Source organism: Ursus americanus, chromosome 33, assembly GCF_024610735.1.
Source record: "Ursus americanus isolate L20-20 chromosome 33, mUrsAme1.1.p, whole genome shotgun sequence".
NCBI classification, from domain to species: Eukaryota; Metazoa; Chordata; class Mammalia; order Carnivora; family Ursidae; genus Ursus; species Ursus americanus.
In genome coordinates this window covers 12129771-12156253 of record NC_142159.1, presented here as the reverse complement: position 1 = coordinate 12156253, position 26483 = coordinate 12129771, and the positions used below count along the sequence as shown (strand labels likewise).

Genomic DNA, 26483 nt, shown 5'->3' with positions numbered 1-26483 from the left:
TCTCTCTGTCCTTTATCGCCGTTGTTTACATGATATGTGAAGATATTTTTTGTCTCGTAAAGAAAACAGTGCATTTTCTTTTTCTAGTGCTTCACCAGCAACCTTGAATTAATTCTTTATTTTTATGCTTTGCAGTACATTTTTATACCTGAAATTTCTGGTAGTGTGGGCACTTGTCCTCCTGGCAGATTTTGTCCTGGAGTTCAGATTTGAATACCTGTGGCCATTTTGGCTTTTCATCAGGAGCGTCTATGATTCCTTCAGATACCAGGGACTGGTATGTTTATTAATATATTTTTCAAGTGCAAGGGGTTTAATTTTCTAAGAAAATCTTCAGAAACTGATGATAAAAAAAACCTATGATCAAATCATTTTACCCCCTCCTCTGCCATTTCAGTGAAAAGAAGGGGAGGGACAAAGACCTTGGGAGGGAGACAGAGTAGTGAAGGAGCAATGATTACCCAGTCTTACTCCGAAGTACTTCTGCAGCCCTATCACCGTGTTAGTGATTGGGTTAGAGTTAGAGCAGTGGTTCTCCAACTGTGTGGTCTCAGGGTCCCATTAAACTCTTAAAAACTACATAGGATTCTAAGAAGCTTTTATTTATCTGGATTAGATCTATCCATATTTACTCTATTAGAAATCAGAACTGAAAATGAATTTAAATGTTTATTAATTCACTTAAAAATAATAACAAACCCATTACATGTTAATGTAAATTACATTTTTAAATGAAAAATAACTATATTTTCCAAAACAAAAAAATTAGAAGATTGACTACATTTTTGCAAATGTCTTTAATGTCTGGCTTAATGGAAGACAGCTGCATTTTCATATTTGCTTCTGAACTCAGTGAATTGCAATATCACATATTATGTAGCTTCTCAAAAAAGCCACCTTAGTCCCGAGTGAATGAGCATGGAAAAGGCGGATGACATCTTAATATTGTTATGAAAGTGGTGTTGACCTGGAAGATCCACTGAAAGGATCTCAGAGACACCCCCAATCCCCCCACCGACCCTGGGAATCCCCAGGCTGTGTTTTAAAAACTACTGGATTTTAGAGCAAGGGCACAGGCTTGGGCTTGTTCCCTTGGTTGATCTTCAGTTCTCTTGTGTTCCGTGACTACACCTTAAACCTGGAACTCTTCTACTCAGAAATCCAGAGCCTCAAAAAGATGGCTTTGGGCTCATGTCCTCTTGGGAATACCTAGTGGTGTGTCCAGAGAAAGGCTGCATTATTAAAATCCTCGACATCAGCGTAATTCTTACTATCATGGTTCATTTGTGCTCCAGCAGGCTGTTCTTCAAGAATGAGGTTCTTTAGAAATGTTTTAGGAGGCGAGAGGAGACTTTTCTGTGTTAAAATGCTAGTTGTTTTAGGTAACCCGCCTGTGAAATCCAAATGAACTCCCTGGGACCCAACCTCAGCTTGTTCTGGTCCCGTTCTTCATGATTTGAGGACATAAATAGGATTACTTTTTAATATTGAATTAACCTCTGCTTTTTATATGGTGGGTTTTAAATGTTTACAATTTCTTGTTGTCACTTGTTCTATAGTTCTAGCATGCCAGTTTCAGAGGTTTTGTCCAACATGCTTTTAGTAATCTGTTTGAAAATAACAAGTTCTAAGATGTGTTTTTAATTTTGTTTTGTTTTTTTCCTTTAGGCCTTCTCAGTATTTTTTGTTTGTGTAGCATTCACGTCAAATATAATATGTCTGCTGTTCATCCCCATACAATGGCTTTTTTTTGCTGCTAGCACATATGTATGGGTTCAGTACGTATGGCACACAGGTAAGTCTCAATGGCTTCTTAGATGGATAGAAATCTTAGATTCAAACTTTTTTAATGTAATGATTTGAGTACCTTATTTAGAGTTGAGTTTAATGTGGGCATTTTTTAAAAGATTTATTTATTTTTGCGTCCATGTGTGTGCCCGAGAGAGAGAGAGAGAGAGGGGGGGGGGGGGGATTGCATATGAGTAGGGGGAGGGGCAGAGGGAGATGAAGACCCCCGCTGAGCAGGGAGCCTGATGCGGGACTCAGTCCCAGGACCCTGGGATCATGACCTGAGCTTAAGGCAGATGCTTAACGGACTGAGCCACCCAGGTCCCCATGTGGACACTTTTAAGTGGCCTAATAGTTTGTACCTCCAAACAGATTGTACCTTCCTAATAGATTGTACCTCTAAAATATATTTTATATTTTTTAAATTATTGAATGAAAAGTTTAAGCCTTTATGATTTGACATCTCAATTGTAGGCATTTCAATGACCAGTTCTCATTATGAAGTTTTTTTGTTTTTTTGTTTTTTTCTAAGTTGAAGTGATTTCTATTTAGGTAGACTCTAAGACAGCCATGTTCCACATAGGAAAAATGTTTCTGGAGTTTCAGCTTTGAAAGGAATGTTTGAGGTCATTTAGTTGAACCCTTATTTGGTATAAGAATCCCCACAGCATCCCTGACACATAGTGGTTTAGTCTCTGATTGAAAGGCTACAGTGACAAGGAACTCAGCTTTTGGGGCAGCTGTAATAGAAAGTTCTTCCTGGTACTGAGCCAGAATTTTCCTCCTTATGCTTTTGACCCAGTACATCTTGACTGTTTGGGGTCTTGTTTATCCCTTAGAGGATATAAGGAGGCTTTCCCCCACAGGTATAGGGAAGTGTACAGAACTTTTCCTTCAGATTCAAGGGGTCTGCAGACCATCCCCTTAAGCCCCAACACAGCATCCCTGCATTATAGCCACACCAAAGGAGTGTGGTCTCCCATCCAAGGTTAACATTTCTGTAGAGACTTAAAGATACTGTCATCTCCTCTCAGGCCTTCTTGTCTGTAGGCACAACATCTCTGGGTTTATCAGCTTTTCCTTTTATATTATTTGAAGCACTTTCACCATCCTGATCTCCCTAGTTTTTAGTGGTTCTCCTCACCGAAATATGCTGTTTCTGGTATGTTCTGACTGGAGTGGAGCCACACAGTCCTCTTGCTTCTTCCTAAAGCTGTACTTCTACTGTCTCAAACTAAGATGAGATGAGATGTTTTATAGCTCCAGTCCACTGTGAAAGCCTAAGTGGGTTGCATGGGGATGTAAGGATTGGCTCTCAGAGTGTTACACTTGTCTGCAAAGCTGCATGAAACTTGATTCTTAAGCCTGGCCACAACCTGTTGGATTTTGACCACTGAGGGAGTGCCAGTTCATAAAAGCTTTCTGGAGCAGCATTCATCCTCTTCTCAGAGGTGCTAAGAGGATGATGTTGGCCCATGTAGAAGGCACGGGTCAGCTCTGTTATTTGAAGTATCCACTGTGAGCATGGGTTTCTCCATCTTTAGCACTCTGTCATATCTGACTTGATTTATAAGCTAATACAACAGTTCCTGAGTCTGCTTGCCTCTAATTAAAGTGATTTTTTCATACTTTAATTTTTCCTTGTATTTTCTTGTCCTAGGTCTTAGTTTCAAGTGAGTTGCCATTTACACTTGTCATTCTGTCTAGGTCTCAGTTCCTCCTCCTCCTCCTCCCCCTCCCCCTCCCCCTCCCCCTCCTCCTCCTCCTCCTCCTTCTTCTTCTTCCTTTTTTTTTTAAGATTTATTTATTTATTCAGGGGTGAGGGGCAGAGGGAGAGAGAGAATCTCCAGCAGAGTCCCTGCTGAGCAAGGAGCCCAACATGGGGCTGGATCCCATGACCCTGAGATCATGACCTGAGCCCAAATCAAGAGTCACCTGCTTAACCTACTGAGCTGCCCAGGCACCCCATCAGTTTCTTCTTTGTCATAAGAAGGTGAAATAATTTAGATAGTGTCTAGGGGAGCCTTGTAGCTCAACAATCTGTGACTCTGGTGAACTATAATGATTTCCTAAATTACTTTAATAACGTCTTAGTAGTTTGGAAAAAACAGCTCCTATAACTGTTAACAGAACTTATTGGGAATGAGTTCAGTGGGTGACCCACAGGGCAGCAATGAAGCTAATATCGTAAGTGATACTGGCCTTTCTTGAGCCCTAGGCTGGGAAATGTTGGAATAGCTAAGTTGTGAAGTATGTTTTAATTTGGAATGATTAGTGCTCAAATAAACAAAACAAAGCAAACTTGGTGTTCTTATTGGGCTGGACAGATATAAGTACAGTTTACATAATTTGGGATTAATTTCACTTATCACTTGTTAACATTTAAAATTCTTAAGTTTATTAGGAATCATTGATGAAATTATATATTGCCACAAAAGAAGGATTATATCATGAACCTCCTTGCTGTTAAGAGGGAAAAAAACAGAATACAAAACTGTATATATAACATGACTCATTTGCTCAAAAATATTTTCAACATGATTTTATTTTCTTATTTGGTAAGTGTAGAAATACAGGTATTTCGTCCAAAAATTTTTTTTTCTGTAATATGCTTATTACATATATGATAACTTTAGAAATTAATACAGGGAGTTAGAGAACATAAATTTTTGAAAATGCATTTTATTTTTTTATTTTTTATTTATTTTTTTGTGTAATAATTTTCTATTATGTTATGTTAGTCACCATACAGTATATCCCTAGTTTTTGATATAGTGTTCCATGATTCATTACTTGCGTATAACACCCAGTGCACCATGCAATATGTGCCCTCCTTAATACCCATCAACGGCCTTTCCCGATCCCCCACCCTCCTCCTCTCTGAAGCCCTCAGTTTGTTTCCCAGTGTCCACAGTCTGTCCTGGTTCATTCCCCCTTCTATTTGTCCCCCCTTCATTCTTCCTTTTCTTCTCCTACCAATCTTCCTATTTCTTATGTTCCATAAATGAGTGAAACCATATGATAATTGTCTTTCTCTGCTTGACTTATTTCACTTAGCATTATCTCCTCCAGTTCTGTCTGTGTTGCTGCAAATGTTGTGAAATCGTTCTTTTTGATGGCTGAGTAATATTCGGTTGTACATATGGACCACATCTTCTTAATCCAGTGATCTGTTGAAGGGCATCTCGGCTCCTTCCACAAAATGCATTTTAAAATTAATTTGAAAATACATTATCCAAGGGGTTGCTGTTTGTCTTCGTACACTGTGAAAATGCCCCTTTTTTTGTATGTTAAATCTATAAGAATGGTTGAGGCCATTTGCTGCCTTCACAGAGCTTTTAGCATTTTCTTACTGCACAGACAGGTCTAAGGGGATTTAAGTTCTCCTTAGGAGCAGACCCAGTATTATCTCTGTGAACTTGGACCCAATTTGTATAAACTTCGGGCCTTACTTTACTCTTCAGTATGACAAGGAGGTTGGACTAAATGATCTTTGTAGTTCCAAAATGCTGTGATTTTTCTTTTGTTTCATACCAAAGATCCTTAGTAAAAAGCCATTTTGTCCTTCAGATCACTGATTTCCCTCCCCTGACTCCCTATTCTCTCTTCTATAACTCGCTTGCCTTAAATAGTCTCAAAGGAGCTCTTTCCAGAGTTTCTGGACCTCATGCCTATGTAGTACATCTTCATTAAAAAAAAAAAAAAAAAAAAGAATCCCATTATTAATCATGTCCTGAGATAGACCTAGCCTACAGATTTGACTCTAAAAATCAATGAAAATTACCTCATTATTTGTATCTTATTTATTCTGTTGCAAGTTGCTTTTTCCTCCCTTGAAAATTGTTTTTATTTTTTATTTATTTTTTTAAAAAGATTTTATTTATTTGTCAGAGAGAGAGAGGACGCGCACAAGCAGGGGGAACAACAGGCAGAGAGAGAAGCAGCCTGCTTGCTGAGCAGGGAGCCCAGTGCCGGGCTCGATCCCAGGACCCTGGGATCATGACCTGAGCTGAAGGCAGACACTTAACTGGCTGAACCACCCAGGCACTCCTGTAAATTGTTTTTAATTATAAAATAAATATAAGCTTATAGTTAAGAAAAAAAATTTGTAGAACAGGTGTGCCTGGGTGGCTCAGATGGTTAAGCGTCTGCCTTTGGCTCAGGTCAGGATCTCCAGGTCTTGGGATTGAGCCCCTCGTCTGTCCCTCCAGCTGGCTCCCAGCTCAGTGGGGAGTCTGCTTCTCCCTCTCCCTCTGCCTCTCCCCCTGCTCGTGCTCTCTCTGTCTCTCTCAAATGGATAAATAAAATCTTTAAAAAAAATTGTAGGACAGAACTTAGTGTTAGAAACATTTCTTTGTGTATTAACTCATTCTTCAGAATTTTTTTTAACATATAATGTTAGTACAGATCATTCTTTTGAAAAGCTGCATCATATTTCATTATACAGATTCATCATAAATAGTTCTCTATTGATACACATTTAAAATGATTCTACATTTTTGCTATTGCAAATAATAATACAGTGAATATTCTTATACATTTATTCCAGGGCTTTTATTTCTATAGGGCATATTCCTGGAATTTGGAATTTCTGGGTCAAATGTATATTTTAAATTTATACTGACAAACTGCCTTCTAAAAATGTTGCCCCGATTTATATTTCTGCCAAGTATGAGAATGATACCCTTTGCCTTACCCTCCCTATATTACCTGTCTTTTAAATTTTTGCTTATCTGGCAGGTTAAAAAAAATGGAATCTCATTTTTGAAACATTTGTATCTCCCTAGTCAGTGGTGAAGTTGAACATCTTTTCATATGTTTTTTAGCCATCTATATTTTTCTTTTATAACTTGCAAATTCTTTTCTTCAGTTGCCTTTTTATTGATTTGTGGGAGCTCTTTGTATGATAGGGCTGTGACTCCTTTCTTTTACATATTGTAAATATTTTTTGCCAAAATGTTTCTTTTATTTTTATCTGTGATTCCATTGTATCTTTTGTCATATAAAAGCTTTCAGTTTGGATTATATTCCTTTTTTTTTTTTAAGTTATATTTATTTATTTTTAGAGAGAGAGAGAATGTGAGTTAGAGTACGGGTAGTGAGTAGAGGCGGGTAGAGGAATAGGGAGAGAAAATCTCAGTCAGACTCTCTCTGCTCAGCACAGAGCCCGACATGGGGTTTGATCTCACAGCCCTGAGATCATTACCTGAGACAAAATCAAGAGTTGGACGCTTAACCGCCTGAGCCACCCACGTGCCCCTGGATCATATTGCTTTTTAACTAGTTTGAAAGCCTTCGTGAAAGTTACTGTAGTTGAGATAACAAAGTGATGGTTGCCAGAGGGAAGGAGCATAGGGGGAGGGGCAAAATGGGTGAAGGGGAGTGGGAGCTACAGGATTCCAGTTATGGAGTGAGTAAGTCACAGGAGTAAAAGGCGCGGCATAGGGAATACAGCCAGTGATATTGTAATAGGGTTGTGTGGTGACAGATGGTAACTACACTGTGGTGAGCACAGCATAACATATAGGGAAGTTGAATCACTATGTTGTACACATGAAACGAATGTAACGTTGTGTGTCAACTGTACTCAAAAAAAAAATAAAAAGAAAGTTACTGTAGTTGAACTAGTCTCCCAGACAACCCATCTGTTATGTTGGTTTAATGTATCACTGATGCTTGTCTCTCTGCTGCTTTCCCACAGAAAGGGGAGTGTGTTTGCCCACAGTGTCCCTCTGGATACTCTTTGTTTATATTGAAGCAGCAATTAGATTTAAAGATCTCAAAAATTTTCATGTAGACCTTTGTCGTCCATTTGCTGCGCACTGGTGAGTATTACGTGTATTCTTAACCTATAATTCAGTTCAGTGTGTTCAGTGTAGAATGGTAAGTCCAATTAGAAATTTTGTTCTTAGAGATTTTACACGAACCCGGAAGACAACATAACATAGTGGTGAAGAGCTTGAGCCCTCTGTTCAGGCAGATGAGTGTTTGAACCCTGGCTCTTTCCCCTAACAGCATTGTTGCCCTGGACGTGTCACCCTCTGAACCTTAGCTCTCCCACCCTTGTTTTAGGGACCTGTCTTGTGGGTCATGGGAAAGATGAAATGAGGGATATATGTGAACTATTTAACTTAATTTCAAGCACAAAGGTGTCTGATAAATGTTATCTATTTTTATTATAATCAGATAATGATTCTAAAATGCTTAGATGAAATGTATGGCTGTTTCTTAAAGCTTAAATGAACTGACTTAATTTTTGCTAATATTTATGACAGAAACCAAAATAAACAGCGATCAACTAAAAAGATACAGTTTCCAATGTTTTAAAGTCTTTTCACAAGCAAGTGAATTAAATAAACTTGGTCAATAAAACTTGTCACTTAAATATCTAGTGAGATCACATTTAGACTAATTATAATTTGTAGTTTGAATATTAATGAAGCTTAATATGAGTTTTGACAGTGCAGAGGCTTTGAAATGATATTAGACAGATTGATGAGTTGAATGAAAATATTTCAACTTTTTGTTCCAGAAGTTAGAGTTATAAGTGCAGCTGGTTTAACTTGGTAGTACAAAACAAATATTGGCACTGGTAATGTCAATACTTACCTAAATGATTCTTGAATTTATGTATGACAGAGTATTTATGAACTGATTTTTCAGGAGCAGCTGCTTGAAAATACCCCTCAGGCAGCAAGAATAAAGTAGTCACCTGGATTTCACCCTGGCTGTGGTATTAAAAATGAATATGTGTCCCTTTTGATTTTCTAACACTTACGATGTTTACTTATGCCCACTCATAAAATCTCCACCCTGTTAGTTCTTAAAAGCATACAGATGCCCAAGTTCTAGAAATGCACAGGGGAGTTCGGTGTTAATCAGAGACAGTAGCCACTATATCCAGCAGTCACTGGGTTAAGTTCTTGAGTTGGTTTGAAGAATGCCAGAGTGTGGTGGGCAGCCTCTGTGGCCTAGCAGTCCTGCTGCTCCCTGAGGGTGTGTTCTGTGTGCCGGCTGCCTCTCATTTCCACAGCAGACATCACATATATTTCTGTGTTTACTAAGCGCTCTAATACCATCATCAGCTAGAATTTCTTTCTTAATTTCAGTCCGAGGTGACCTCATGGGCTCGATGCGTGTGTTTGTTTTTTACTGGCAATTACTGGCTAGATTTTCTTCTTTCTAGTATTGGGTACCCTGTGGTGACTTTGGGCTTTGGCTTCAAAAGTTATGTAAGCTACAAAATGCGGTTAAGGAAGCAGAAGGAAGTGCAAAAAGAGAACGAATTTTACATGCAGCTTCTTCAGCAAGCTCTCCCGCCAGAGCAGCAGATGCTGCAGAAGCAAGAAAAAGAGGCCGAGGAAGGTAGGTCTTTACCCTGAAGTTGTGTTGGCTCAGTAGATTAGTCATAATTTTGTCTATCAGTAGACTTTTTTTTTCCGCTGGCAGAGTTGGTAGGACTTTGGAAAATGACCAAGGATTTTCCTGTTTTCTGGTGTTCCCTTTCAGGGCCATTGCTTTGTTTGGTCATGAAATACAGGGTGTGGGGGTTTTCTACCTGGTGTCTGAAGACCATGTGCTTTTACTGCGTTTATTTTATTTTATTATTTTTATATATCTTATTTTTATAGCTTATTTTATTTTTCAATATTTTATCTGTTATAAATATTTTAAAATGTTTATTCTCAGTAGCAAGGATATATAACTCTGTGAGTTTGTAATTGAGGCAAGCCAAGAACCAAAGTATAAGCAAGATCGAGAGGTAGACAGAAACAATTGTTTTATAAGTTAAAATTCTCCTGAATAGACCTGGTGGGTCCAGGTCCCATTCTAAATAGCTCATATAATGCAATGTAGATCTTCAAGTGAACTTTTTCTAACAGGATCTCTCTAATGAGCATATATCCAATTCAGGAGATGAATTGACAGCAGTATCAGTTTTCTTTGGTTTGAGAGTTGGAAGTTTGGAGTCATGTTTTTAGTTGATAATATACCAAAATCTTATTCTCTGGTATGGTGCAAAAAATCTCTCTTCAAGTAGACTTGGACACACTGAAATGTGCAGACCTCATATAGGAAATTCTTTTTGAGTGGTCTAGTAAATGACACAGATTTCTTACCTTAATGCTAGAGTCAAGAAAAGGATAATGCCCTATATCCTAACATCACACCTCCTATTTTGTTTCATTTAATCGCTGTCTTTTCAGTAAAGTTATTAACAGTTTGGTTAGCGTCTCTTAAATGGCCTCTTAAGAGTCTGACCTGCCTGTGTCCTCTTTATCCCAGCGATAGACACATTTGATTTGACTGATAAGTATGATTTAATTATAAAATCCTCATCTTCTTTTCAAGGCCAAAACTATAGGCTTGGTGCTTATAAATGGTGGTGATTTTCTAAATGTGCAGCTTCTCAAATTTACCTGGATTTGCTTCTTGAAGTTAGCATGATGTTGGTGTGGTTTTTGCTTCTCAGTGAGTTTGCAAATTGATATAGTGAGTTTCTAAGCATAGATAATGCAGTCTGTTGAATCGATCTGTGCTGTGTTTTTATACAACTAAATATTCCGGTGTGGGTTTTTTTGTTTGTTGGTTTGTTTTTGGTATTGTAGCAGCCAAAGGATTGCCTGATATGGATTCCTCGATCCTTATACACCACAACGGAGGTATCCCAGCCAACAAAAAACTCTCCACAACTTTGCCAGAGATAGAATACCGAGAAAAAGGGAAAGAAAAGGACAAGGATGCCAAAAAACACAACCTTGGAATAAATAACAACAATATTCTACAACCTGTAGACTCGAAAATACAAGAAATTGAGTATATGGAAAACCATATCAATAGTAAAAGATTAAATAATGATCTTGTGGGAAGTACAGAAAATCTCTTGAAAGAGGACTCATGCACTGCTTCCTCAAAAAATTACAAAAACGCCAGTGGAGTTGTGAACTCCTCACCTCGCAGTCATAGCGCCACAAATGGGAGCATTCCTTCCTCATCTAGTAAAAACGAGAAGAAGCAAAAATGCACGAGCAAGAGCCCAAGTACACACAAGGACTTAATGGAAAACTGTATTCCTAATAACCAGCTAAGCAAACCAGATGCACTGGTAAGGTAAGTGCGTGCTGTGTCCTCACCACCACTTTCCAGTAAAGCTGACTTAGGTCTTGAAAAACAGACACTTCCATATGGGCCTGTGGGCCTTGTTTGTGATCAGATACTGTGACTATGAACTCTGTGGGATTTGGCATTTTAGTGTTTATCTCATGTGGCTTGGTTGGCTCCCTGGTGCCATTGTCCTGAACCATTGACTCCAGCTCTTTCCAGTGTCCGGAGTAAGAGGTGACAGTGGTATCTTTGCACGTTTGACCAATTTCCATGTAACTTGATTCTTCCTGTGGTGTTGAGAGACATACCTGTAGTCCTGGTGCTTTTCTTTTTTTCTTTTTTCTTTTATTTTTTTTAAAGATTTTATTTATTTATTTGACAGAGAGAGAGGCAGCGAGAGAGGGAACACAAGCAGGGGGAGTGGGAGAGGGAGAAGCAGGCTTCCCGCTGAGCAGGGAGCCCGATGCAGGGCTCAATCCCAGAATGCTGGGATCATGACCTGAGCTGAAGGCAGACGCTTAACGACTGAGCCACCCAGGCGCCCCATCCTGGTCCTTTTCTGTTTGCATATCCAAAGTTCTTATGGCATAGACACAGAGCAAAGAGTCCATGTCCTGTTCGTGCACAGCTCTTTGTCAGAAAGTTACAAAAGGTGGGGTGCACTGGGTGTGGAGAAAGTTGTCCTTACCACCTTGTGCTTTTTTTTGTTATTCCACTAAAAATGTGAATTAGGCCCCAGATAACTCTGGGAAAATTAGGTTTGAAAAGTAATTTCTAAAAATCTCATAGGTAAATACAACGTTAGACTTAAATTTTAATCAGAAAGCTTCCTTTTCCCATCTTTAGGTAAAAGAAAAACATTGTTGGATTACCTTAACTAGCTCAGCCTTAATTTTTCTGTTTTTTTTTTTTTATATTTTCTAAAATACACATATGTTCATCTTACCTTGGATCTTTCAATTTGGAAACTGGGATCTGAACTGGAGCTTTTTTTCTCTGTAACTCAAGAGGACAGTTGTAACTCCCTCCCTCCGCTAAGTTAGCTTATATCCCCCTTCCTTTGGCTTAATTCAGAGCGATTTATTCTAGGAGGGAAGGTTTCTAGCATTATAAATTATATGAACTAGATTATTAATTTGTCTTAATTTTCTGGCTGGCAGCTAGATTAAGGGAAACATGCTTGGGTTCTACCACTAAAGGCTCTAGAGGTTTCAGAGCCCCTGGCCACTTTTAGAAGCTGCCAGGCTGGCATCCACATCTGTCCATTATGACATTCTGTCCATGATGCCCTGCAGAGAAAACGCTCAGCAGAGAACCCTCCTCCAGGTACCCACAGGAGAAAGACCAATTAGTTGACCTTCTATTTCAAAGGAAATGTCCCACAAATTTACTATATGCTGTAAACAAAACATGTGCCCCAAGCTTTTTAATATCCTTTCTCCTACACAGTTTTAATAATAACAGTCAAGGCAAAACAATTTTCCTCTGTTGGTTATTTCAGAGAGAGCAGACGAGGCTCAGTCTTATGACGGCATCTCACGTGGGCCACAGTTACAATGTTGATTGCCTCTACCACCTAATCTGCCTTTAGTAAAGAAGTTCAGGGACTCAGATGGCCAGTTCTCCTGTGCGTGGGTCCAGTGCCCCCACGTCTCATCCTGGGTTGTATGCCTCTTCCTGTGGTCACTAACGTGTACTCTGATGTGCCTTGATCTGGAAGGCCCAAGATAGTAATTCTGTTTTAGGGACTACCTGTTGTCAAATACATAAGTAGAAAATATTATATTTAAGTAGTTTTATAAGCTTCCATAGAATTATTTTCAACTTCTAACGTATTCTAAAAAATAAGGAGATGATATAAATATCTGACAACAGGGGAGAAGTTTAAATAAAATATGGTCCATCCATTTGATGGACTTTTAATATAGACATTACAAAGTCACATTTTTGAACCATAATATTAAACAATATAGGGAAGGGCTCATGACATAATAATGAAGAAAGGAGAAAGCAATTTTATCAACATCTTTTTTTTTCCTAATAGACACAGAAAAATAATTTAGAGTGAAAGGAACTAAAATGATAACAATAGTTATTACCTCATGATAGTATTGGGGCTTTAATTTTTCTTTTTACATTCATGCATTTTCCAGTTTTTCTAAGATGAACGACAATGGAAGTTTATAAAAAGAAGAGTATGTGAGCAAATTATTCAGCTTGGTTGTAGGAGGCCTTATCACATTTCCTCTCGCCCTTCTTGGCTATCTCGCGTTTCCTCTTGTTTGACTTCATGTATGTTTTGATGGATATTTGTAAGACTGTAACTGGTCCAAACCTGACATGTTCGAGTTGTTAGCTTGAGAATGGGGTTGTTATCTTAAGATGGAGAGGGGCTGGATGCAGCGCCTGGTAAGGCTCCTTCTGATGCAGGCGTTCGAGGGCTGACAGTGTGTATGCGAGCCCTTTGCTACTGCAGACACACCCAGGATTGTGTATGAGCCAGGCTGGCTGTTGGGAGAAGACTGATCTAATGCTTCCTGTTTTATAAATGTTTTTTTTAAAAAATCATTTGAAAAACCAGTACTGTATTATTAATAGTTAATTAATTGCAAAACATTCTATAGGTATCATTCTGTAGGTATCGTGGTTGAGAGCTGCTATATTTGAGGAACCAATTCTGTGACTTCTGGGGGAAGAATTCATCAGTACCACTTTCAGGTAGAATTCTTGTAAATCGGTGTGGCTGTGAAAAGGTTTGACAGCCATTCCTTACAAGGAGCAAGCAGTCCTTCAGGTCTTTTCTCCATCCCTCCGAGCCCCGTGGATGCTCTCCAGTGTGCTGTAGACCACAGGTTGGCAAATGACTGCACACAGGCCACATCTGGCCTACTGCCTGTTTTTGTAAAAAATAGTTTTAGTGGAACACAGCCACGTTCATTCATTTATGTAGCGTCTGTGACCGCCTTTTTTTTTTAAGATTTATTTATTTATTTATTAGAGAGCACATGTGCATGCGGGGCAAGGGGGGAGGGGCAGTGGGCGAGGGAGAGAGAGAATCTCATGTGGACTCCCCACTGAGCTCTGAGGCCGAAGTGGGGCTGGATCTCACAACCCTGAGATCATGACCTGAGCCGAAACCGGGAGTTGGAGGTTTACCTGACTGAGCCTCCCAGGCGCCCCACATCTGTGGCTGCTTCTGTGCTGCAGTGGCAGTTGAACAGCGGGGACAGGCTGCATGGCCGATAAAGGCGAAGATATTAACTGTCTAGCCTATAGAGAAAAAGGACGCCGATAGCTTGCTAAGGTTAAGGACGGCGGGGGGAGGTGGGAACTTGGAATAAGTGCTGCCCGCAGGATCCTGCCCCAGAAGAGTTTGGGAACTCGTGAAAGCCAGTCCCAAGTCCTCTTTTCGTTTGAAAAATACATCTTACAGAATGACCTGATTTCTGCCAGCTTGATTTTTGAGCTCTTTACCCAAGATATTTAGAAACAGGTGTGTAATGTGGGTAGCCAAAATATTTTTAATTCTGACCTGAGAAAAATTCTAGCTAAAAACAGAAAAAGTAACGAGGAAGATCAATTATTTTACTAAGTGCTGGGAATAATGTGAATTAGAATGAGATTTGCTTACATTTTTTCTTCAGTGGTCAATTTTTAAACACTTTAAATGTCAAAAAAAATTACAGAAAATTTAGGCAGAGAAAAGGGGGAATAGTCCCACCACGTGACACGAATCACTATTAAAATTTTGTTGTTTGTTCTTTTCATCAACTAAACGTATATAGCTGTGGCCATAGCATTTGTGTAGTTTTTGTATCCAGCTTTTTTCACTTCAGTTATATTGAGGGCCGCGTGAGTGGTGCAATTGGTTAAGTGTCTGACTCTTCGTTTCGGCTCAGGTCGTGATTCGCAGCGGTCTTGGGATCCAACCCGAGCCCGGTGCCCTGCTCCGCGCTCATTGCTCATTGCGGAGTCTCCTTTGATTCTTTCTCCCTCCCCCTCAGCCCCTCCTCGCCTGCGCGCTCTCTCTCTCTCTCTCTCTCTCTAAAAGAAAGAAAATCTTAAAAAGAATTATATCTAAATCATTTTGCCAACTTAGCCTCACTCTCTTTTTCCCTTGATGTGGAATATTCCATGGCAGTTCCTCAGCCATCACTCCAAGATTGGGCAGGTCAGGGTGACATCTGAGCCGCTTTCCCGCAGTTTCAGGGCCTGCAAGCACACGAGGCGGCGGTTCCCTGTGCACTTGGCACGAAGCTCCCTCTCAAATACAGCCCAAGATTGGAGGGGCTCTTCTGCTGATTGTTACTTGTTTCAGTGTCCTGGTCAAGGAAGGGAGTTTAAAACTGACTACAAGATGTAAAGTAATCCATATTCTTTAGAAATCTTGAAACAAAAGTCTCTTCTTGGTTCTTTCCTAGTCTCTCTTTTTTTTTTGTACCCAAGACAGAAGATTCATCTTTTTATTTTTAGTGCTTGTTCTTAATGAGAGATCACCTTTGACTTTAATATAGTTAAATAGCATCTGGTATGAAGATTCACGAAGGAAAAGTATCCACAGTTTGCAGAGCAGAGATGCATTTAACAAAACTGAGTAGAATATAGAATGGTGATTTTTTTTTTTTTTGGAGCTGGAAGAGTTATCAGAGGCATCTCGACCAGCCTTCCCACCCTTGTCTGTTTATCAGTGAAATAAATGAGCCCTGGAAGATTAAATGGCTAGTCTAGGTGACCAAGCTACAGTAGCAGTGCCAGGACCAGACCGAAGTTTCTTGACTTGTGCCTTTTTTGTTCTAACCACGCTGCTTTAAAAAGGTTTATCAACCTGCTTTATTTTTCTACTTTATATTTTTGTTCTTGTGTTTTTATTTGTTTTAAATGTACATACACTTAAAGCTGGCTCAAGGATTGGCACCAGACCTGCATTTTAAGCTCTCATGGCTCAAATCTATGGAAGAAATGCTTAGAACTTCAGAATTCATTTATTATTAATTCATGAATTATTCAGAATTCATTCATTTCCTTTTTCATAGAGAGATGCTGTTCTAAGTGTTTTTAAAATTCTTGCTCTTGCCTAAAGATACAGGGCATACTTAATCTCTGAACGTAAAGGGACCATCCACTCATACCCTTGAAAGCTTACAGGGTCTCTGAGAATTCAGTTCTGGTTAGGGCTAGCTTGGGAGTTACTCTGGTTCAGACAGCCCAAAACCACCCAGCATGGAATTTGCCCTTTCGGGAGGAATAATTCTGAAGTAGGCTTAACTTGTCACCTGCAGACCTGAACTGGAGACCGGGGAAGTAGCTAACCCTCACCTTACCCTGAGGAGAGGCCACCAGTGGCAGCTTGGAAGGGCTGGGATTCTGGGGTTTGGGCATTGCCACGAGAGGAAGTTCTGGAGAAAGTTTGAAGCAAGGGAGCTGGGGGAGCCCTCTCTTCAGGGAAACATGGAAGTCTGGGGAAAGCTGTACTATATTGAATACTCACTCTTTCATTCCTCTAAATCTATTTGGTTATTTTAAGCACAGGAAAACGTAGTCACTTATACCTTAATTTGTTCATATAATTTTGCTTATTTGGAGACTTGAAATCGGGGGGGGGGCGGATAGAGGAGAAAATGTTTATCAGGATTTTTCAGATAATCCCCAAGCAGGTAGTGGCCCTGCCTCAGAGGGAAAGGAGGAGAGGGCAGGGATAGAGAAGCACTTTAAGAAATTCTAACTCATTCACTTATACTGAGGAGTGTTGAACATTCATGCCCAGGGACTAACTTATATTTCCAGATCTGGATCTTAGAGAATTCTTTTTGGAGCATATAGATTAATGACAACATATTTTATTAAATAGGCTATATAATGTTTTAGTCCGTCAATGAGTATATCGATTAGTATTGTGTTTTAGCAGGCTGTCATGTGTTTGTGACTCCTCTCTTTCTGGTTTAAGCTGGTGGGTGAGCAGAATGTCATTGCTCTCCATTCCACTTTCTAGTCCAAATAAACCTGTATTTGTATTTATGATTTTAGTTTTCTCTTAAAAACGGGGGGATGAAAGTAGCCAAAGCTAAAAACAGCCAGCTTTCCCCTTTGACTGGACTTGCTGGTGGCACAGATTGCCCAAATGTGGTTTGACTAGCAGTTCACAGTCTTTTGTATTTCTGAATTTAATCTTATCTTCCAAATACTATCATTTGAGATTATTGTATAACCTCTGACTTACATAAGCCTCCTTAGCATGGTCTTGCTCTTTGGCGAAAAACAACAGAAGACGGTTTTTTATTTGTTTGTTTTTTAAAGATTTTATTTATTTATTTGAGAGAGAGAGAGAGAGAGCAGGAGCTGGGGGGGAGAGGGGCAGAGTGAGAAGCAGACTCCCCACCAAGCAGGGAGCCCAACTTGGGGCTCGATCCCAGGACTGGGATCACAACCTGAGACCAAGGCAGAGGCTTAACCAACTGAGCTACCCAGGTGCCCTGACAACAGGAGACAGTGTATATAGTACTTCCTATTTTACATTTCCCCACATTTCAAGATGTCTATGCACAACTAAAAATTATATATCCTTTGAAAAGAAAGGGCCATATTTTTGCATACTGATTTTTAATAATCCGTGGATTCAGTATGACTTGGTGTGAGTAACTAAAAAAGACCTATGTGAAGAGAGAATCCGAGAAACTCCTATTTTGTCATCTTAGAAAAGCTTTTCAAAGCAACAAGGAAAATTAGGGGCAGATGCTATACACCAGAAGAACAAAGAGACACCAGTTCTTCTTTCAACTATCCATCTTTCCTGTCCCTTGTAGGAAGCTATCCAGGTACTTGCCCATCTTAGGGTTAGGAGTGGGCGGGACTGGCGTCTAGCTCCAGGGGCAAGGAAGGGCAAGGAACTTGCTGGTGCCAAGTGGCATCAGAAGGCGGGGAAGAGATTCAGTGCATGAAACCCAGGATTGTAGACACAAAGCAAGAATACAGGCCAAAGCTGAGACCTGACTATGGGGAAGAAACAAGACAGAGCAGTCAATTCAGGAGGTAGAGCCTATGAGCAGTCCCTGGGACAGGTGTCCTAGGGGAGATGGCATTTTTGTGGACTGTTCCAGCCCTCCCTCAAGTCCTGAAGAGTCCTAAGTGGGGAATCACAGTGGTGTGAATGGGAAAGGTTACAAAGGATTCTCTTAAAAGATGGAAACCCATCTTAAAAGAAGGTAATGGAAAGATTCCAAGATTGATTGTTAAAGGGGAGGAAGTAGCAAAACAGATTATTTATTATGGGACCATTACAAAATATGGGTGGATGTCGTTCTCAGGTACACAGAAAATTATTTGAAATGGTGTATACCAGATGGTCAGTTGTAGTTGATTATAGAGGATGTTTGCTTCTTACATTGTCTGTCGCTCTACAGTGTGGATTTTTACACAGGCTTGTTATATCCGTAATAGAATGTAAGCTCACTGGGGTCAGGGACATCCTTTTCTCTTATCTGCCATGGTACACAGAGTAGATACTCAATAAGTACTTATTGAATGAATATTAGCTTTGTGCAGGGAAATCTTTAAAAAGATTCTAATTAGCATTAGAAAGAGAGGGAGAAAAAGATGAGCCTCAGTAAGTGCAGTGCGGTGTAGTTTGGAGTTGAGTTGCAGTGCAGCTCAGAGAGGCTTCTGAGGTTAGACAAGCTGGCCAAGCACCAAAGTGCAGTGTCCCGCTATTTGTTGCTCTTGAGTGGGTTGTTACCAGTCTTACTTCTAAAAAATAGAATACTTTCCACTCTAAGCCCCTTTCCTCGGTATTTCCTAGGAAGTTTTGAAATTTAGTACTCTGTCGGTACTCTTCTCTTTTTAAAAAAATTATTTATTTTTTATTATCTCTGAGTATTTTATTAGAGAGAATGGGGTGGGGGTTGGGAGGGCAGAGACAGAGAGAGAATCTCAAGCAGGCTCCCCACTGAGCTCAGAACCCCACATGGGGCTCGATCTCACAACCCTTCGATCCTGACCTGAGCCAAAATCAAGAGTCGACACTTAACCGACTGAGCCACCCAGGCGCCCAATACTATTTTCTAAGGCTGTGCAGGAGGTTCAAGAATTTCTGGAAGTTACAAGGGACAAAGAGAGAAAACTCCTCTGAGGAACTGCGCTCAGAAAGAAGCCATTTGCTCTGGCAGTGGGGTGGTTGTGCTTCAGGGCCAGGGAATCTAGGCACAATCCACACCTCGGCCAAGAACTTGGAGGAAATCTCCGTTTGCTTGTCGTATTCATCTCTCCTGGTGAGTCTTGCCCTCTCTCTCCCCACCCGCAGCCCTGGCCATTCTCCTTGTCTTTGTGGTAGCTGGAGAGGGAGCTCAGATCCCATGGTTCTGCTCCAAGGAAATCCCCCAGGTTAGAAAGGGTGTCGACTGCGTATGTATCATTTCTGGTGCTAGAGGTTGGTGGTTCTCTTTTGTATTTGTATGCAGTTTGCCGTGTGTCAGAAATAGCGTGCTGGAGAAAATCTGACCTTGGGAGACAGGGACTGGGCTCTGGGGCTTTACCCTGGCTGTTCCCCCTGCCTGTGCCACCCGCACACCACAGCGCCGACAAACTACGGCTACCGCATGACTTGCTTGATACCCGCCCCAGCGAGTGGGGGCTGCCAGGGCAGGCCTCCCTGCTCCTGCAGGTGCACAGAGTAACTCAGCTCTGATGGTGTTATTCTTAGCTGAAATTTTATTTTTTTTATTTATTTTTATTTTTTTTTCTGATTTTTTTATTATATTATGTTAGTCACCATACAGTACATCCCCGGTTTCCAATGTAAAGTTCGATGATTCATTAGTTGCGTATAACACCCAGTGCACCATGCAATACGTGCCCTCCTTACCACCCATCACCGGTCTATCCCATTCCCCCACCCTTAGCTGAAATTTTAGAATGAAGGTGATGGAAACTGGACAGTGGGAGGTTCTAACTAAATTACATACGTTGGATACAGCTGCTATCAGATTATCTGGAAATTATTAAGTGGAAAAAATAAGTAGTAGAGCCATAGTTCTATTTAGTATGTTTAGCGTGTTTGTTTTCTGTCTCTGTGGAAAATGTTTTTAATTCATGTTTGCGTAGCGTTGCCTCTGAGCAGACATGATTTATTTCCATTTCTGCCATGCTCACCATATTTACGACACCTGTAGGTTTTACTTGGTTGGCTCTGTTTATGTTAATTCACAATAGATTCCGAGTTTATTTTAACCACTGCAATGATTTAAAACTGTAATATTTTGAGATATAAATGTGGTAATAGAAGCATGATAATTTTATACTTAAACAGGGCTAGTTTGTGACTTGAAAACCATGTAGCTCTTGAGAAACTAGGCATCAATGAATTTAAGCCAGCAGTTTACCTAATGTCTTCATATTCAGGTGATCAAAGAAGATAATTACATTGTATGGATAACTATATTATGAAATAACACAAATTACTTGGGGCAGGGAGTCCACATTAGAAACATTTTTATGTTGAGTACTAAGAGTTTATTCTAACAAAGCAGGGCTTTCTAGTTAAATAATTGGAAAGTTTCCTCCCTAGAATTTAGAAGGAACTACTATAAAACTTTGTGTTAAATTCTGAGTCAGTACCCCTGCTGGCACATAGTGAATTGAGATTTCCAGCTAAGGGGATTAGCGGTGGATTCCCTGAAGGGGAGGTACTCCAAGGAAAAGGAACTATATTCTTTAAATGTTACTCACGCTATCATTTAGAAACTAGCTGTTTGAATCCTTTGACAGCCAGTGTGGGCATTCAGTCTTTGCAAGTCTCAGACCTTTTTCCTAGCCAGCCGGGACTCTCAGGACTAGAACAAGTTTTAGTTTCTCTTTTATGGGAAGAATGACAGCTCTTCTGTTTCATAAGGTTCATTTCACCTCTCTTGGTAGAGTGTTGTAACAAATTGGAAAATGAAACACAGAATAATGCACTGGAAAAGACTCTTGCCCTTATTACACCCCCCACCACCCTAGAGCTGGTGTTATAGACTAACACCTGTAGGAGCAAGACAGGGCACAGACATGAGAGGGGCAGGCCAGGGGTGCCATCATTTGTATTCACTTCTGTGCCTGGCCCCTGGGAGTCTGGGAGCGCATACCCTTCCAGTGGGACGGCCAGTCGTCGCCATGGGGAATGGCAGGCCTAGTGTTGCTAAATCTTCTGAGATTCTGAAGAGATGCCAAAGATAGATATCTATGTCAAATATCCCAGTTATAAAGTCAAGGAGGGTCAAACAAAACATGTTTCTGGGCCAGATTGACTTACCAGTTTGGAACCTCTGCACCTGACCCTTCCTGTTGTTCTTGTATTTTGTTCCCTCCCATCCCCTGGCCCCACCAATCAAAACTTGACTTCTAAAGGAAGGACTTTAATGTTAGCAAATATCTGGTAAATCCCATGAAGCTGAGCATAATCCTCCAGGTATTAATGGGACCTTTTTGCCTTCTCCATTTCTTCAGTTCATGGCATTCCTGGAAAACATGCACCTGTTGATGATGGCCCCGCACCCCCACCCCATTCAAAGACCACCCCCTATCTAGTTGAATGCTCACACCTGACTATGAGGTTTTCAGAGCACTTAGAAGGAGAAGGGACAGCAAGCCTTGTGACGAGAAGGGTAGTTTGGGTCTCTGGTATTCCTCAAACCATACAGTACAAAGAGCTGCCTAGCCCTCCTGTGCCTAGGACTGGTAACTTCTTCCACACCAAGGTGTTCCTCTCCTGTGTTCTTGGAGCATAAAATACACCAAAATTTGGGACCTGGATGCTGGTTATTCAGACTTCACAGGCCAGATGGTTTAGAATCTGACCTCCCATCCATCCCTTATGATGTGTGTATACCGTGAAGCCTGATGTCAGAACAATGTCTGCTCTCCCCTTTCCAGAGGGAGCCAGACCAGGGCAATAAATTATAGCTCAGGAGTCTAGATTTAGAAAAACTATTGTTTTGATAGGAACTGATGAATGGGAAGTAGTTGATGTAGATTCAGGAAGTGAGGCATTCTGTACTCCAGAACGTTAAATTCCCCCTTTTCTGGAGTGACCTAAAAAGTTCATAAAGTAAAAGAGTTGGACTTTCCCTAAGGCTTTCAGATTATTCTGAAACTGACCTATGACATGGGCAAATCTTTTTTTTTTTTTTTAAGATTTTATTTATTTATTTGACAGAGACAGACAGTCAGCGAGAGAGAGAACACAAGCAGGGGAGTAGGAGAGGAAGAAGCAGGCTCCTAGCAGAGGAGCCTGATGTGGGGCTCGATCCCAGAACGCTGGGATCACGCCCTGAGCCAAAGGCAGACGCTTAAGGACTGCGCCACCCAGGTGCCCCGACATGGGCAAATCTAAGAGTAACAGTGAACATTGAAAAGCCATGGAAAGCAGATTAACAGCCTCCTCTTTTATTTTTTTTAAGTTTTTATTTAAATTCCAGTTAGTTAACATACAGTGTAGTATTAGTTTCAGGTATACAATATAGCAATTCAACACATCCATACAAGACCCAGTGCTCATCATGACTAGTGCAGCCCTTGATCCCCATCACCTATTGAGCCCATCCCCCAACCCCTTCCCTCTGGTAACCATCACTTTGTTCTCTTATAACGAAGAGTCTGATTCTTGGTTTGCCTCTCTCATTCCCCCCCTCTTTTCTCATTTGTTTTGTTTCTTAAATTCCACATATGAGTGAAATCATATAGTATTTGTCTTTCTCTGGCTTACTTTGCTTAGCATAATACTCTCTAGCTCCAACCATGTGGTTGCAGATTTCATTCTTTTTGTGGCTCAGTAATATTCCATTGTGTGTATGTGTCTCTCTCTGTATATGTATACCACATCTTTATCCATTCATCGGTCGATGGACACATGGGCCATTTCCGTGATTTGGCTGTTGTAGATAATGCTGCTGTAAACATCAGGGTGCATGTACCTCTTTGAATTCGTATTTTTTTATTCTTTGAGTAGATACCTAGTAGTGCAATTGCTGGGTCAGAAGATAGTTCCATTTTTAACTTTTGAGGAACCTCCATACTGTTCTCCAGAGTGGCTGCACCAGTTTGCATTCCCACCAGCAGTGCAAGAGGGTTCCCCTTTCTCCATATCCTCGCCAACACCTGTTGTTTCTTGTGTTGTTGATTTTAGCCATTCTGACTGGTGGGAGGTGATATGTCATTGTAGCCTCCTCCTTTAAAATAACTTTCCTCCCATGGGGCGCCTGGGTGGCACAGCGGTTAAGCGTCTGCCTTCGGCTCAGGGCGTGATCCCGGCGTTATGGGATCGGGCCCCACATCAGGCTCCTCCGCTATGAGCCTGCTTCTTCCTCTCCCACTCCCCCTGCTTGTGTTCCCTCTCTCGCTGGCTGTCTCTCTCTCTGTCAAATAAATAAATAAAATCTTTAAAAAAAAAAATAGCTTTCCTCCCAATTTTAAAATAATAAAATGTTGGGGTGCCTGGGTGGCTCAGTCGTTAAGCGTCTGCCTTCGGCTCAGGGCGTGATCCTGGCGATCTGGGATCGAGCCCCACATCAGGCTCCTCTGCTAGGAGCCTGCTTCTTCCTCTCCCTCTCCCCCTGCTTGTGTTCCCTCTCTCGCTGGCTGTCTCTCTCTGTCAAATAAATAAATAAAATCTTTAAATAAATAAATAAATAAAATAATAAAATGTTAAAAGTAATTTCTACATGTTGATGACATCCAATTTTGAAGATCAAGAAGAGATAGCCACTATCTTAATATATATCCTGTCAGTCTTTTTTCTCTTTATACATACATATTCTTTTTACAAATGGAGCTCATACTATGTATAATGTTTTATAACTTGTCTTTTTCACTGACTATCATGAGCATTCTCCTGTGTCGTCAAATACTCTTCCTTAATGGTTTCTTAATGGTTGTATGTTAGTCAGACACATGAATATACAATTAGCCAGTCTTCTGTTGAATGTTTAAGTGTTTCTGATTTCTTTCTTATTAGAAATAATGCTGCAACAAACACACTGTTACATAAGTCTTTGTGTGTGTCTCCAGTTCCCTGAATGAATGTCAGGGAGTGGGATGCTACATCAACAGATATGAATATTTTAAAGACTTTTGATATAAACTATCAAATCTGACCACATTCTTGAAGGACCTTATTAAAAATACTAGTCATAGCACTCACAGCTTTATTCTTGAAGGGTTTTAAGAAGTCAGTTTCCCTGTTTCCCTATATGACCAGTTATGTGAAGGCCTCTGGGATTCCTTTTCCCTCGCTGTATTCTTGATGAAAATGATTGTGTTTACTTTTTGTGTTTGACAGATTAGGGAGCAGAGACGTAAGGTACTTTGTAATATGGTTTTACTTAGTAATCATCAAGCTGTTGCTTAGTTTTTGATATTTGTGCCTAGTAAGCAATGGTAGTGACCACAGTGAGACCTGAGGCAACTTCATTTCGCTGTTTCCAAAGATGAGGTCTGTAGAACATGCTGGAGCAGCTTTAGGTTAGTGTAAGCCTCACCGAGGATGAAGTGCATTCCGGTTTTTATGTGCATGCCCCGTGCTGCCTGTCCTGCCAGTGGAAATGACCTGGAAAGGGGGAGGGGAAGAAGTTGATGGAGAGGGTAAACACTATTTCTTCTGGGGATAGAACTTTAATGATGAGCTCGATGTTCTGCATAGACAGCTGCGTGGTCCTAAACAAGTCTTGTCTTATATGATTAATGTATACCAGGGGATCTCCTAATGGAATTAGGTCCTTACCAAGGTGAAGCAGTTGCTCTTCATTCATTCTTTTCATGTACACCTGCCTTCATGATAAGCAGACACCCATTAACCCTGTCTCCTTCAGCCACTATTGAACTGAGAATCTGACAGGCTGCTGTAGGTAGACGTGACCTATTTTAGCACTGGGGAGATGAACAAAGAGTGAGGGTTAGAGACAGTGGCCTATAAGGATTGAAAGAAACTTCAGAAATACAGTTCCAGCTTCTGATTTTATTAGCACAGTCAATCCCTAGCTTCAAAGAATGTATAGTGTTTGAAGAAATAAGATACATACACAGGAAAAGATTAAAAACCAAAACAAATTAAAAAACAGCCCAGGGCCGTGGTTTAGTGCCAAACAAGAAGCACCAATAGTAAGGGCTTTCAGATTTCAGAGGGAGAGAGAACTTTGGGCCCCAGAGATCAGCACCTCATGGTGGAGAGTGTGTTTAATTTTTGTTTTTATTTTTTAACTGGGCCTTGAAGAGTGGGATTTGAAAATTGGAGGCCATTCCTCCCCCACGGGGTGGTATAATTAAAGTCAGAAGATGTCTGGAAACAAGGAGTAGGTAATTTTGGGTGGTGCGACGGGTTTGTTAGAAGCATCCATCTTTCGGTCACTTGGCTGTATAATTTGGAGACGATCTCCCAAAGCTCCTTTTCTTCCAAAGCCCCTTTTCTTACAGAGCAAGCAGCATTGTAAGTTGTATTTTTTATAAGATTTTATTTATTTATTTATTTATTAGAGAGAGAGAAAGGGAGAAACTAGAGGGAGAGTAAGAGGGAGAAGCAGACTCCATGCTGAGCAGAGAGCCCGATGTGGGACTCGATCCCAAGACCCTGGGATCATGACCTGAGCTGAAGGCAGACACTGAACGACTGAGCCACCCAGGCGTCCCAAGTTGTATTTTTTTTTTTAATTAAAGTATAGTTGACACTAATCTCAGGTGCGCTACATAGTGATTCAACAATTATATACATTATGAAATGCTCACTGTGATAAGTGTGCTGTGATATTATTGAGTATATTCCCTATGCTATACTTTTTATCCCCGCGACTTATTTATTTTATAACTGGAAGCGTGTACCTCTTAATCCCCTTCACCTATTTCACCCTCCTTCTCCCCTTTGGCAACCACCAGTTTGTTCTCTATATTATGAATCTGTTTCTCTTTTTTGTTGTTTTTTGTTTGTTCATTTGTTTTTCTTAGATTCCACATATAAGTGAAATCATATGGTATTTGTCTTTCTCTGGCTTATTGCACTTAGAATAATACCTTCTAGGTCTATCCATGTTGTCGAGAATGGCAAGGTGGATGAATGTCTTTTTTTATGGCTGATTAGTATTCCATTGTGTATATCTTTATCCTTTCATCTATCGATAGACATTTAGATTGCTTCCATAGCTTGGCTGTTGTTAATAACACTGCAGTAAACATAGGGTGCGTTTATCTTTTCAAATTAGCGTTTTCGTTCTCTTTAGATGAATACCCGAAGTGGAATTACTGGATCCTATGGTACTTCTGTTGTTGGTTTTTTGAGGAGCCTCCATACTGTTTTCCAGAGTCGCTGCACCAGTTTACATTCCCAGCAACAGTGCATGAGGGTTCCCTTTTCTCCATATCCTTGCTGACGCTTGTTGTTTCCAGTTCTGTGTTGTCTTGCAGAGCCTAGAGCCTCTCTGTCAGTAGCTCTTTAGGGTTCAGAGATAACCAGCAGAGCCGAGGCTTCTCATCTTTCTGATGGGTTCACGGGGTCAAACCAGCAGCCCTAGAAATATACACTTAGGTAGTTTTCTGGAGTGGGTATAGAGTGTGACTCATAGAGTATTTGGGGAATCTAG

General features: G+C 40.5%; 1 protein-coding gene across 1 annotated transcript in view; it reads left to right on the top strand.

Moving 5' to 3' along the window:
- MACO1 (macoilin 1) overlaps nucleotides 1-26483 on the top strand; it is a 59593-nt gene that overhangs the window by 14443 nt on the left and 18667 nt on the right. The window contains exons 2-6 of the mRNA XM_045782100.2: nucleotides 136-277; nucleotides 1669-1795; nucleotides 7490-7613; nucleotides 8975-9153; nucleotides 10398-10899. Of these exons, the coding sequence (XP_045638056.1) occupies nucleotides 136-277; nucleotides 1669-1795; nucleotides 7490-7613; nucleotides 8975-9153; nucleotides 10398-10899 (1074 nt within the window). The remainder of the gene's footprint in view (nucleotides 1-135; nucleotides 278-1668; nucleotides 1796-7489; nucleotides 7614-8974; nucleotides 9154-10397; nucleotides 10900-26483) is intronic.